Source organism: Aedes albopictus, chromosome 3 (assembly GCF_035046485.1).
Source record: "Aedes albopictus strain Foshan chromosome 3, AalbF5, whole genome shotgun sequence".
Classification (NCBI taxonomy): Eukaryota; Metazoa; Arthropoda; class Insecta; order Diptera; family Culicidae; genus Aedes; species Aedes albopictus.
The window spans coordinates 130,976,674-130,990,505 of record NC_085138.1 but is presented as its reverse complement, the minus strand read 5'-3'; the positions used below and the strand labels follow the sequence as shown (position 1 = coordinate 130,990,505).

Genomic DNA, 13,832 nt, shown 5'->3' with positions numbered 1-13,832 from the left:
TGGCTGCTGAATTGCGGAGTAGTTTTCTGAGGAAGTTGCCGAAGTATCTCTGGATGGAATGACTAGTGCAGTGAGAAGTATGATAGCCAAGTGCGAATTTTAGTTTGAAATGAAATAAATACAAATACAGGGTGTTAGGTTCCTGAGTGCAAACTTTTTAAAGGGTGATAGAGGACCATAAAAGGAGACAAAAATTGTTCTACGCATATGGTCAAATCTCAATCGTTACGTAGTTATTGAACTTCCCATGTTTGTGACTCTTATTGTCCTAACTGGCAATAACTTGAAAATAGTCAAAGTTTAACGAAGCTTTTTTACCCTTATTCGAAAGATTATTGAATTTTCTAACAAATGGCATCTTTGAATCGATTGGTTTAGTTAAATAGCTAAGTTTTCTAGAGCAAAATAGCTAAAAATAGTGAATTTTTATTGGTTTTTGTCAATTATCTTTGAAACATGCGTAATAAATTAAAATTCTTTCTTCAGCAAAGTTGTGGCTCCTCTTACACTCTACAATTCGTTCTTTGACACCAAACTTCTATCTCTTACCGTTTTGTTGCAATTTCGATTTTAACATCGCATTTCAGATCATAAATTTGCAACTGTCATGGAAAGCACTTTTTTGCGCATTGTGCCGCATATTTAAATCAAAATTGCAAGAAAACGACAAGAGCTAGAAGTTTGGTGTCAAAGAACGAATTGTAGAGTGTAACAGGAGCCACAACTTTGCCGAAGAAAGAATTTTAATTTATTACGCATGTTTCAAAGATAATTGACAAAAACCAATAAAAATTCACTATTTTTAGCTATTTTGCTCTAGAAAACTTAGTTATTTAACTAAACCAATCGATTCAAAGATGCCATTTGTTAGAAAATTCAATAATCTTTTGAATAAGGGTAAAAAAACTTCGATAAGTTTGACCATTTTCAAGTTATTGTCAGTTAAGGCAAAAAGAGTCATAAACATGGGAAGTTCAATAACTACGTAACGGTTGAGATTTGACCATATGCGTAGAACAATTTTTTCTCCATTTATGGTCCTCTATCACCCTTTAAAAAGTTTGCACTCAGGAACCTAACACCCTGTATTGCCCTTCATTTGTGTTTTTCTGCCAACTGCGAAAGAGTTTTCTTCAAAAATCGAATCTAATGGTCGTTTCCCAACATAAAATAAGCTGTCTCGACTCATCCACCTCCGTTCCTTCTTCGTTTTTGTTAATTTTTTTTATCTAGTAAACAACAAACCGTGAACCCAAAAGCGCTGAAGAGGAAATTTACACGAGGGTTTAAATTTACACATGCAACCCAGACAGAGGGTTTAATTTTTAAATCCATCACAATTTTACACTAATCTTGGCATTCCCTTTATGTGCATTAGATATAGCGTAAATTTACTTGGATTTTTGAAACTGTGTTCCTTCGTGGGAGATGAACTAGCCTAGGGTTAAAAATCTCGTTAATACAGACAAAAAAAAAATCTAGCAAGTTCTAGAGAAGCTCCCTCAAAGACACCTTCAAAAATTCTTCCAAAATTTCTTCAGGATTTTTTCCATAGATTACACTGGAACCTCTTTTCATGCACATGGCTGGGACTGCATGAATTAAAAATGTGCATAAATTAAAAAAGGCATAAAAAGAGGGAAATTTATGCATAAATTAAGTTTAGGCTTCAATTAGAAAATCTAGTTTGCGAGAACAGATCTTGCTCCTGGACAGATAAGGTGGGGCTAAGGGGGTTTCCAGAATGTTCCCAGAGAGCCCAAAAAGGGGGTTCCAAGGGGCTTCAGGGGCGTTTTAAGGGGTTGTTTCGGGGGGTTTGAGGAGCCTTACAAGGGTGTTCTGTCAAGATTTTTTGGTGTTTTCATGGGATTACGGAGAATTTTGGGGTATTTCAATAGTATTAAGTGTGTTTCAGGGGCGTTCCAAGGGGCTTTAATGGAAATTCAAGGGATCTCAGGAGACTTTAAAGGGCGTTGCATGAGGTTTGAGGGGCGATTTAAGGTATTTCAGAGTCTGCTCTGAAACTTCCTGAAATGCCTCAAAAATCCCCCTTGAACCTCCCGGGGACTCCATGTAACGCACCTGGAAGGCTTCGAAACCCCTGAGAACCTCTTCGTAACGCTACCGTAACGCCTCTGAATCCCCCGAAAATGCTCTGAAACGTCTTGAAATGCCTCCAAAACCCCTTTTAAATCCCCTCGGACCCCATGTAACGCACCTGAGAGGCTCCAAACCCAACGAAAACTTCTCGTAACGCTTAAGTAACGCCTCTGCATCCCGCCGAAAATGCTCTGAAAAGTCTTGAAATGCCTCCAAAATCCCCCTTAAACTCCCTCGGACCCCATGTAACGCACCTGAGAGGCTTCGAAAACCCCAAAAACTCCTCCGTAACGCTTCCGTAACGCCTCTTAATCACGCCAAAAATGGTCTGAAACATTTTGAAATGCCTTCAAAATCCCCCTTAAGCCCCATGTAACGCACCTGAGAAGCTCCGAACGCCCCGAAAACTCCTCCGTAACGCATAAGTAACGCCTCTGCATCCCACCGAAAATGCTCTGAAACGTCTTGAAATGCCTCTAAAATCCCCCTTAAACCCCTTCGGACCCCATGTAATGCACCTGAGAGGCTCCGAACACCCCGAAAACTCCTCCGTAACGCTTCCGTAACGCCTCTGAATCACACCTAAAATGGTCTGAAACATCTTGAAATGCCTCCAAAATCCCCCTTAAGCCCCCTCGGATCCCATGTAACGCACCTGAGAGGCTCCGAATACCCCGAAAACTCCTCCGTAACGCCTCCGTAACGCCTCTGAATCACGCCGAAACTTATCTGAAACATCTTGAAATGCCTCCAAAATCCCCCTTAAGCCCCCTCGGATCCCATGTAACGCACCTGAGAGGCTCCGAATACCCCGAAAACTCCTCCGTAACGCCTCCGTAACGCCTCTGAATCACGCCGAAACTTATCTGAAACATCTTGAAATGTCTAAAAAAATCCTCCTAAACTAAAACCCCTTAAAACGCCTCCGTAACGGCTTTGAAACCAGCCTTAAATGCTCTGAGACTCCTGAAATGACTCCGAAATTCCCTTAAGACCCACTCGGAGCCCATGTAACGCACATGAGACCATCGGAAACACCCAAAAACGAACCTGTAACCTTCCTTTGCTCTCATCTGTAAACACCCCATTATTAATTGTCATTATTAAATATTCTTATGCACAATATTGGTTCTGAGTAGCTTTCCCTCTTTTTATGCAGGGCATAAAAAAGGTGCATAAATTAAAAGTGCATAAAAAAACATGCATAAAAAGAGGTTTTAGTGTACTTGAATAGTTCATCCAATAAATCCTCTTGTGTTTTTTCAATGATTCTTTCAGAATTTGTTCAAGTATTTTTGATTTCGTAAAACAATTCTCCAAGTATTTCAATAAAAAGTTCACACATGATTTCTCTAGGAATTTTGTCAATAATTTTCTGAGAAAATCTACCAAAAAAACCTTCGGATTTTTTTTTATTCAAGGATTTCCTCATGTATTTCAAAAATGACTCCTGCAAGAGTTTTTCTAAAGATTCTTACACACATTCCTCTAATAAGTTCTATAGGAATTCCTCAAAAGGATCCCATTTTTGCTAGAAAAACTTTGGAAATTTCTCCAATAGTCCTATCAAGGATTTAGGAATTCTCCAATGATAACTTAAGAAATTCAAATTTGTTCAAAATTCAAAAAATGTTAGAATTCTTTCAAGAACTCTCAGAGAAATTTCTCTAAGAAATTCTTCTGCAATCCTTTACAGAATTCTTTAAATATTCTTCAAAAGTTTTCATCAGGAATTTTTCTTTTGATACCTTCATAGATTTCTTTAGCGATAACACTAAAGATTCTTCCAGAAGTGTTCAAGTGTTCTTTTTGCAATGCCTCAAACGATTTTTCATAAAGTTTTTTCAGAGATTTCTCAGGATTTTCTCCAAGCATTTCAAGCCTAACCTTACAAAACATCGTATGTAACAATTGCATTGATCAGACAGGAGGAATGTGTGGAAAAATAAGTGGAAGAATTATTAGAGGCATTCCTGTAGAAATTGCTAGAGAAATTCCAGAAGGAATCTCTGGTGAAATTTCTAGGATAATTCTCAAATGAATTACTGTATGATTTCCTCAAGGAATCTTTGAAAGATTTCTTGGAGGAATCCTTGGAGGAATGCCTGGGAAAATCCCAGTAAGAACAGATGCAGGAAAATCTGAAAGTATTCTTAAATGATTCACTGGAGGAGTTCCTGAAAGATTCCCTAGAAGGTTTCATGAAGGAATATATGGAGGAATTTCTGAAGGAATTCTTGAAAGAACTCCTGCAAAAATAGCTGGAGGCATCTGTGGAGGAATACCTAGAACATTTTCTGAAGAAGTTCCTGGAGAAATCTCGCAAAAATTCCTTAAGGAATCTTAGTGGAAAGCCAGGAGGAATCTCAGAATAATCCTTTGAAGAATCCCCTAGAGCCGCGGTCACCAAAGTGCGGCCCGAGGGCCGCACGTGATGTCCAGTTCTCTATGTTGCCGTAGAATCCCTTAAAATGTTTCTTATGGAAGCTGTTCTACTCCAGAAATAATCAAGAATAACGTGTTGAATGTTTCAAAATCGATCCAGGTGTTGCAATACGAGCAGTTGAAAAAATGGGCCTGAGGATCACTGCCCTAGAGTAATCCTTGAAGAAAGTCCTATGGGAGCCGCTGGAAAAAAATCTGGGAGAAATTTCTGGAGGAGTTAGTTGACAAATTCTCAGTGGTATTCCTGGAGAAATTTCTTGAGGAATGTCAGGAGAAATTCCTGAAGGGATTTCTGGAGGAATTCCTAATGGGATCCTTGAAGGATTTTCTGGAAGAATATATGCAGAAGTTCCGAGAATTCGTTGAAGACATTTCTGAAAGAAATTTCAAGAGAAATCTCTGGAGATATATCTAGCAAAATCTTTTGAGAAATTGCTAGAGGAATATTTTTAGAAATTCCTGGAGAGATTCCAGAAGAAAAAAAAAGTCCTGGTGGAATCCTGAAAAATCCTTGGAGGTATCAGGTATCAGCAAGTCGGCTCCAGAGGCACGTTCTCCTCCATTTGAGAAATTTGTGCCATCGCCATCAATACGAGCCTATTCATCATTTACCAGAGGGAGAGGGAAGGGAGGAATAAGGGATGGGATAGGCAAAAGGAAGGTAAGGGAATAGTATTGACATAATCGCATAAGCGTACCACAACGGATTCAAGCAGCGCCCTGAAAAGGGCACAGTAGAAAACGCAAAAAGCGCAAATTAAGCCTATAACTAGGGCTGTGCAGAATGACGATTTATCGGTATCGGCAATATGACATTGATTCAATATCGGTATCGGCGATACATAGGATATGACATTATCGATATCGGGCCGATATCCGATAATTTAACAAAAATATTAATTTTATGTAAAACAACAACTTTTTGATTTTATTTAACGTTTTCAAAGACAATAACTGTTACAATATGTAAAAAAACAACTTCCGGTTTTTATTTGGCGCTCTTAAAGACATCAACTGTTACATTATGTAGAAATGTAATTCGGTTGACACGTTCGGGATCCAAACTGATGCGAGAATCAGCAAGTATGCGCCCCGCTTTCGAAAAAAATCTCTCTGATGGAACTGACGTGGCCAATAACGGAAGCAGTTTCATTGCAGCCTTGTAAACAACCGGAGAGGAGTACTTTTTGTCTTCCCAGTACTGGAACACATTGCAGTCCATTTGCTCAATACCGCTGGCGAGATACAATGATAGTTTCTTTCTGATCGATTCGGGCCTTCGAGACGAAATCGTTCGATTTTGATGTTATTGCACCATGCCTTGATGATAGTTCCAGATTCCGGATCGTTTTACTTGTTTTACCTGCGGTTCCTGTACGTCTTCCCATTCTTCGTCAGAATCGCCATCATTCGAGTCAGCAAGGAGCATATGCACAATCGAATCTTTAGCTTGCTCCACCTCTTCCAGGTTTAGATGCAGATCCTTAAACCTTGGATCAAGAAGCGTCGATGGGGCGTAGATCAAAGACGTCTTAAAAGAGCCAAACCTGGCTTCGAGCTCATTTAAAAGGCGAGATTTCAGATCTTTCCCGGTCATTGTTTTGGGACTCAAGTCAGTGACAGTTTTTGTCAAACAGTTGATAATCGGAATGACCCTACTCAAAGTGGAATATTTTTCACCACTAAGATCTTCAGTTACCTCGTTAAGTGGTCCCAAAATATTAGCAACTTCTTCCAAAATGCACTTGTCCTTATTTGAAATCATGTCACTCAACCGATCTTGATCTTTCATTATGACGTCAATGTACTCAGAAAGTTCCAAGAACCACTCGATCATAAAAAGCTCTGAGTTCCATCTTGTTGGAACAAATGAACAAATTCTTAGCGGTGCTTTACCTTGAGCTTCTTGTGCTTTTTGCAAGCTGTCGCTGGCAGTCGTGGATCGTTTGAAGAAAGCAACAATCCTCTTCACTTTTTCTAACGGGTTAGGCAAAGCTACGACATTGTCGATGGCCTTTTTAGCAACCAAATTCACGGCATGAGCTGCGCAACTGATTTGTTTTTCCGGTCCAAAAGTATCCGCAACAGCTTTCACCATATTCGCAGCGTAATCGGTAACGACAAGACTTACCCGTTCAAGAGAAATTTCCCATTTTTTTGAGAATTTTCTCAAAGTACGATGAAATATACGAACTTTGATGCCGCTCATAAAACGGATAAACTCCAAGGTCAATCGTTTGGAGGTCACGGGAAATCGATCGGTCAAAATAGTGGCATGTCATCCCCAAATAGCTGTTAGTGGTGTGACTATCCGTCCGAATATCGGCAGTCAAGGTGTGATCGGAATTCCCGATGGCACTCTTCGTAGCTTTGGCGATTTTATCATATTTTTCATCGATGATTTTTGTGATTACTCTTCGCTGCGGGATCCTGTACCTGGGCGCCAGCAGTTTCAACAGCTGGACGAACCCTTCATCCGATTGACACCGGTTGATAGTCTCGAACTACCATAAAAGCAACTGCATCGTCAATTTCCTTGCTTTTAGAGCCGTTATCTAGGATGGAGCAAACAACATGGTTCCGTCAATATTTTTCAAAATATTAGCATGAATTTTCAGAGATCTTGATTGGTACTATAGCCATAATTGGTACACTTACCCTATTCACATTTTGGGGATTTAAAAAAAATCAAAGCGATTCAGTGCACATTCAATCGATATCTATCAGGTTCATTCGAAGATGTAATATCCACACATCCGGGGAAGTGTGTATTGAATAAGTATTCCAGAAAATCATCACCAGAGAAAGATAATTGCCGCTCGAGGCATGACATGCGAGATTGCCATTTCATTTTTACTGAAAGTAGCAAGCATCGGGTAAAACGCATAATGCGAATCCATATAGGTGGCAATTAAAGCGAAGCCACCTACATAGAAATCCCCCCTACAAAAGTAAGATTCTTGGACTAAAGCTGTTCTTTTATACTGAAGATTGAACAGAGCTGTTATAGCCATAGCCTCTACCCAAACCAGGCAAGATCAAACTTTTACAATCACAACACAAGAAACAGCAGCGATAAAAACCAATTCGGTATCAAATGGACAACACCGGGGGTGAAGATCCACAGAGTACACTGTGTAAAACGCATAATGCGCATCCTACCCTTATTAAACCTCGCAGTTGAAGCTTAACCCTTTATAAGGCAGTGGCAACTATATTGCCACCTTATACACATATTTTTTTCTGTTCGTTTATAAAATTTTTACAACTGCTGTTTTAACTGATGGACACATTAGGCCTTTGTGAACACTCATGATTTTTTTGAGCCATAACAAATATGAATGGGCTTTTTTAGAACAAAATGAAGGTTTATAAGATCGAAATTCTGTTATGGTGAGCGAATTGAAAATCGAATGATGGGGGATGAAAGGCCAATGTTCCTTTTACTTGTGGACAAAATTTCAACTTGATTGCTTCATTACTTTTAGAAACTCAGCCTTTTGAAAAAATGTACTATAATAAATGGACATGTACTACAATTGCCATATCGTCCAAAATAATTGACCAATCGAATTCAAATCCACACAAGTAACTTATGAATATTAGGGCAATAACCTGTCAAAAAATCAGCATGATTGATAAACACATCACAAAATAACAACGTTTTAAACTTTGTTGATAAAAAGTTGAAATTTAGACCATTTTTTTTTCATACAAAATCGACCATCGAATTTTTTGAAAATAAAAACGTTTTTGTTCATTACACCACATGTACTTTATATTGCAATGTAGAAAGAGTGGATTCCATGCCTGGTTCACTCGGCCTTATAAAGGGTTAAGAAGGATAGCTGATTATCTCGGAGAAACACAAGGTAAACTGCACCATTGCTCTGGTTAGCGCAGTAAGGGCAGAATACAGTGGAGGGTGCCCTAGTACTCCACAGGCTCCATTTGTGGTTAGGTTTTTATAAGACCCCCTTAACCATTCCTTGTCACGGTAAGCATAAAGCCGCATTACACTATGAATTAGGGGTCTCCTGTTTAGTGGACTTTTACCACAGGAAAAGGCGGTCCGTAGTGTTAACATTGATGGTCATCTTCTAACGAGCCCGAACAGCCCTGGAAAAATTCCTGGATAAAAATAGCCAGGAAGCCCTATAATTATATGAAATTCTGGAGGAATTCCTGGAAAGAATCTTGGGAAGAATTTCTGAAGCATTCCCTGGAGAGATCCTTGGAGGATTTCCTAGAGGAATCCTGAAAAATCCATGGAGGACTACAAGCAGGAAAACTTGGAGCAATTTCTAAAGAATTCACAGGAAGGATTTATAAAATAATCTCTAGAGGAATACCTAGAGAGGTTCTCTAGAGGAATTTCCTGGAAGAATTCCGGGAATATTTGGAGAAACTCCAGGAATGTTTGGAGGAATTCCTGGTGGAACTCCTGGAGAAACTCATGAGGGACTTCCTGAAAAAACCCTGATGGATTGCTGTATGAATTCCTGGAAGGATTTCTAGATGAATCTCTGGTGGAATATCCTTGGAAGATTTTTTTGAGGAATCCATGGAAGGTTTCTTGGAGGCTTTCCTGGTACACTTTCTGAAGAAATTTTTGAAATGTCCCTGGAAAAATGTTACCGCACATTCAAACGTCTGTGATGCCGGTGCCATGAAATGGGCAAGTTCTGGACAACCACTGGAACTGGGAATTCTTCTGGACTGCTGACATACAACACATATCAGTTCTCTTGGTCATTTAATTTATTACGACATGGAACACTAAACATATATCACCAGGTCAGGTATTTTTACTATATTTACAACTATTACAGTGATTATCTTAGACATAGACTTAGACTGGACAATATTGCTCGGGAGCACAAGTGAACAGAAAGTGATTGCCGACGGCAAATCGTCCCACGGTTCTCCCCACGGCGGCTTATGTGTTTCCGAGCTGCTGTGGGCTGCAGAAAGTGCCAAGTCGAGTTGGAAATCGCGAAGAAAAAGTGCAACGAACAATCAGTGCTAGTTCCCGCCGTGGCCGTGGCCATCTTCTCCGTGTGGCTTTTTTCGTGCAGCGCCATTGCATCATCCTTTCCGCGCCCTGAGGACAGCGCCATCGCTGGATAATAAGAGGACCCGCCGATGGAGAATTGCTGATTGGCGTTATTGTTGGGAAGTATTTGGCACATGAAATGGTGGTCTGTGGCTGTTTTTAACAGAAATAAAGCAGTAAAATCTGTAGGAATTTCTAAATAATTCACTGGAGAAATTCTTGAAAATAAACTGAAAGAATGCTAAGAGGAATCTCTGGAGGGATTCCTTGAGGAGTCGTTGGAGGAGTCCCTAGAGCAACCTCTGGAGCAATACCTGGAAGAATCTCTTGAAAATTCCTGGAGGAATTCCTGGAGCATTCCCTGGAGGAATCCTAAGAGGATTTCCTGGGGGAATGCTGGGAAACCCTAGAGGACTACATGCAGGAAATTCTGGAGGAATTTGTTGAAGGAATTCCTGAAAGAATTCCTGGAGAACTTTCTGGAGGAATTTCTCTAGGAATTGCCTGAAGGTTTTCTTAAGGCAGTTTCTGGAAGGATTCCTGAAGGAACCTCTAGTAGAAATTCTGGGAGATTCCCTGAAGAGGACCTTAGAGGATTTCCAGGAGGAATCCTGTGGAAATCCTTGGAAAACTAGAAGCAGGAAACCTGAAGGAATTGCTAGAAGTTTCGCTGGAAGAATTCCTAAAAGTATCCCTGGAAGGATATCCTGCAGGAATTCCGTGGAGAAATCTCTGAAGGAGGATTCCTCGAGGAGTTCTTTATGATGTACTGGAGTATTTCCTGAAGATAGAATTTTTAGAGGAATTCCAGGAGGCATTCCTAGTCAAATCGGATCAAAGAAATATTTTGGAAGCGCGTCAAAGTTATTGTCCATTTTTTACCTCTTAAGGCGAAACTTGAAGCATTTCCTCATTTTTTGCTTTTTGATTTTTTAGTAAACAACGCAACAATATTTTCAAAATCGGGTTTCGTGCACATGTAGAGTATGGATCAGGGTATCTTCTGAATTTTATTCATGATGGAAAATGTTTTCGTTTTTGCAGAAACCATTTTTTTTTTAATTTCACAAAAAAATGATTTCTGCAAAAACGAAAAATATTTTCCACCACGAAAAAAATCAGAAGATACCCTGATTCATACTCTACATGTGCACAAAAAACGGATTTTTAAAATAGTGCTTCGTTATTTAATGAAAAATCAAATACCAAAAAAGGAGAAAATGCTTCCAGTTTCGCCTTAATGACAAATATGATGCGTTTTTTAAATGTACACTCTTAGCATAATTATGGGTCACTCAAGAAGCAATGATTTCATAATATGAGTCGATTTTCATACAAAAATAACACTTTCATTATTCTTATTATTGTATTTTTTCACAGAATTCCGGTAAAAAATCCATTACCGAACGCTCAGCAGTTGACATTTCGGTAAAAATTACCGAACGCCATTAGCTGCGTAAGTTCCAGAAATACCACCGAAAACCTCCTCGGTCCCCATGTCACGTTTGTAATGCACCTGAGACCTTCCGACCCCCAGAAACGCTCCTGTAACACCTTCGAAAACTTTTGAAAATACTATAAAACTAGCTGAAATACCTCCGAACCCCCACAAATCCCCTTGGATCCTCTGTAACGCGTATGATACCCTCAAAAACCACTGAAAACAGTCCTGAAATGGCTCTAAAATAAGTTGAAAATGCTCTGAATCTTCCTGAAATACCTCTGAAAATTCTCTGAAACTCTCTCTCGGAGCGCCTATAAAGCACCTAAGACCCTCCAAAACCCCCCGAAACCTCCCTTATCCTGAAGCTCCTAGCAACTCGCCATTTCTTAAACTTCTTTGCACCCTTGAAATCCAATTAGGAAATTAACGTTATCAATTCAGGTTATTCTATTTAGGCATCTGACTCATTACCTAAATGGAAACTTGGGTGTAACAGCATTATTTGAAAATGTAATAAAATGATTCCCAGATTCTCAGAAGAGTTAAAGCTCAAAGTAGGAACCTCTGACCAAATGGTGCCGTACAATTTCGAAAAGATTTGATGATGTTTGTGTTTGATACTACATGAGTATTTTAAATTTATGTCGAACCGTTGAATTCACCCTAGATTTGATTACCTTTTCTGTCATTTCCGGTCGGTATGACAATTCGACGACTTGGTAGACAACACACAGACTGCACTGTATAATATAAAAAGACGCTCCGTTGGTTGTCGACGTCTTCGTGGTCGAGTTCAATTAAACGATAACACTAATGGACTTAATGATAAAAGTGTCTAGTTTTATTAATAAATTTAGCACGGTCTGAGCCGAACAGAGATTCTGTGCTGAAGTGTCGTCGCGACGGTCACCATCGCTCTAGATATGTATGTCTGTGGAAGAGACATGTCACTATATGCTTTGAACTGGAGCAATCGTAACAGACCCGGGCAGAAGAAATGGAACGACACTGGTGATGATGGTCCAGCTGCGCGCTTTTATCAGTTGCGTACCGATACGGCAAAAGGGTTTATGTGACAGTTCAAAAACTGAATTATGCTTTTAAAATTCAAGATCACCAATTGAAAAGGCCGTATCTATATTGTGTAAATAAACACGTGTCTGTCGATACGACCTTTTCAATTGTTGGTCTTGGAATAGAGCTCACTCGGTTTTGATCAGTAGGTTGAAAAGTTAGTTTTGTGTATTCTACTGGTGCACTGAACAGGATGCCAAAGGAACGCGTTGCAATCAGCATGGCTGCCGCACGTTCCACCAATTGTGAACCAGAAATCCCTTTGAGCCGATTGTGTCTACCCGATGTCTACCACCACCATGGCTAGGCAACAACGGTACGGTGGCGGTGGCAGCCGGTGCAACCAAGTAAAAATAACAATCTCAGGAGGACGTACCTTGATGCTGATTCGCTGCAGCTGCCGCGGAGTACTCGGAAGCTTTCTGCAGGTTCACTTTGGGTCGGTTTTTGGACGAAGACGACGATCCGTTGAACAGGGAGGTGGTGGACGAAGAGTTGATGGTGGATGTGGAACTGCCACCGATGATGGCCGATATGGATGTGGACGGGGTGGTGGTGGTGGAACAGGATGTGGAACCAGAGGAGGAGGAGGAAGTGGAGGTACCGGTGTGGTTGTTGCTGCTAATGGTGGAAAGGGCCGGGTTGCCGGCCGGTGCAGCCGATGATGACGGATTGGAAGAATTTTCCAGCAGAAGCTGCTGGACCTGAAGGATGTCGACGTACTCTTCGAGACTGGCACTGGCGATGGAGCGGTTGTTTACTGTAAAGAGAAAAGGGAAGATTATGTTGATTACTTATGATGAAATGATTCTAGTAAAAACTGATGAATGGTATACGAATGATAGTTTGTTTAACTCTTCCATTGCTTTTGGCGTTGCAAACTCTGAAGATAGGGACTGCTTCTCAGCTTAACATTTACGAAAGCTTCACAGTTGTAGTCTTACAATACATAACACAAAAATATGTTGCCCATAGAGCTGTTTGAGGTAAAGTCCGGCATCAATATTTCAAAAGGTGTATCTCCTTTCTGATACATCAGCATGTTTCAAAGTTTTTTTTATGATTCCCACAAAATTCATAGACCGAGAAATTGCTTCTTCAACCGATAGTGGGATGGATTACGTGGAAGTAATCCAGTAAATGCGTACACTGTTGTGTATAATTGATCGGACAAACGCCGATTTTTCATACAAAATGGCCAAGTTTGAGGTGCTGAAACTATGCTTTGCTTTGATGGAGATCAAGTTTTGACAACGAACTTCCAATGTGTTGAATTTTACGTATACGAAGTACAAAGGTCTGGCTGTGATAAGGCGTTCAAAATGTATAAAAGTGATCGGACAGCGGTACCTCTTTAATTTACATGCGTGCAGCTGTCTAATAATACAATAAAAAAATACAAAAAAAACAATCGAAAATGTTTGTTTTTTCTTCAAAAGTTGCAATTATTGAAATATTTTAGAATGTCAATAAAAGTGAATGTGTTTATTAGAAATGCCAGAAGATGATCTGAACGACTCTTTTGAAAAAAAAAGCTTGAAAATTCTGCATCCCATACAAACAATAAACGGCTCTACTAGTCAAAAAATGTTTTTCAACTAGTGAATTTATTTACAAGGCATTGTCATACAAATTGCTACTCATTTTCAAATTTTTTTCTGCCTCAACATCTCATATTTTGAGAGAAACTATTGTATAAGTTTAGCAGTAAAT

General features: G+C 39.8%; 1 protein-coding gene across 1 annotated transcript in view; it reads right to left on the bottom strand.

The window, feature by feature from the left end:
* The window catches only part of LOC109405980 (dendritic arbor reduction protein 1), a 395,303-nt gene that overhangs the window by 364,156 nt on the left and 17,315 nt on the right, over positions 1–13,832 (bottom strand). Inside the window, exon 2 of the mRNA XM_062857066.1 lies at positions 12,496–12,879. Coding sequence (XP_062713050.1) covers positions 12,496–12,879 — 384 coding nt within the window. The remainder of the gene's footprint in view (positions 1–12,495; positions 12,880–13,832) is intronic.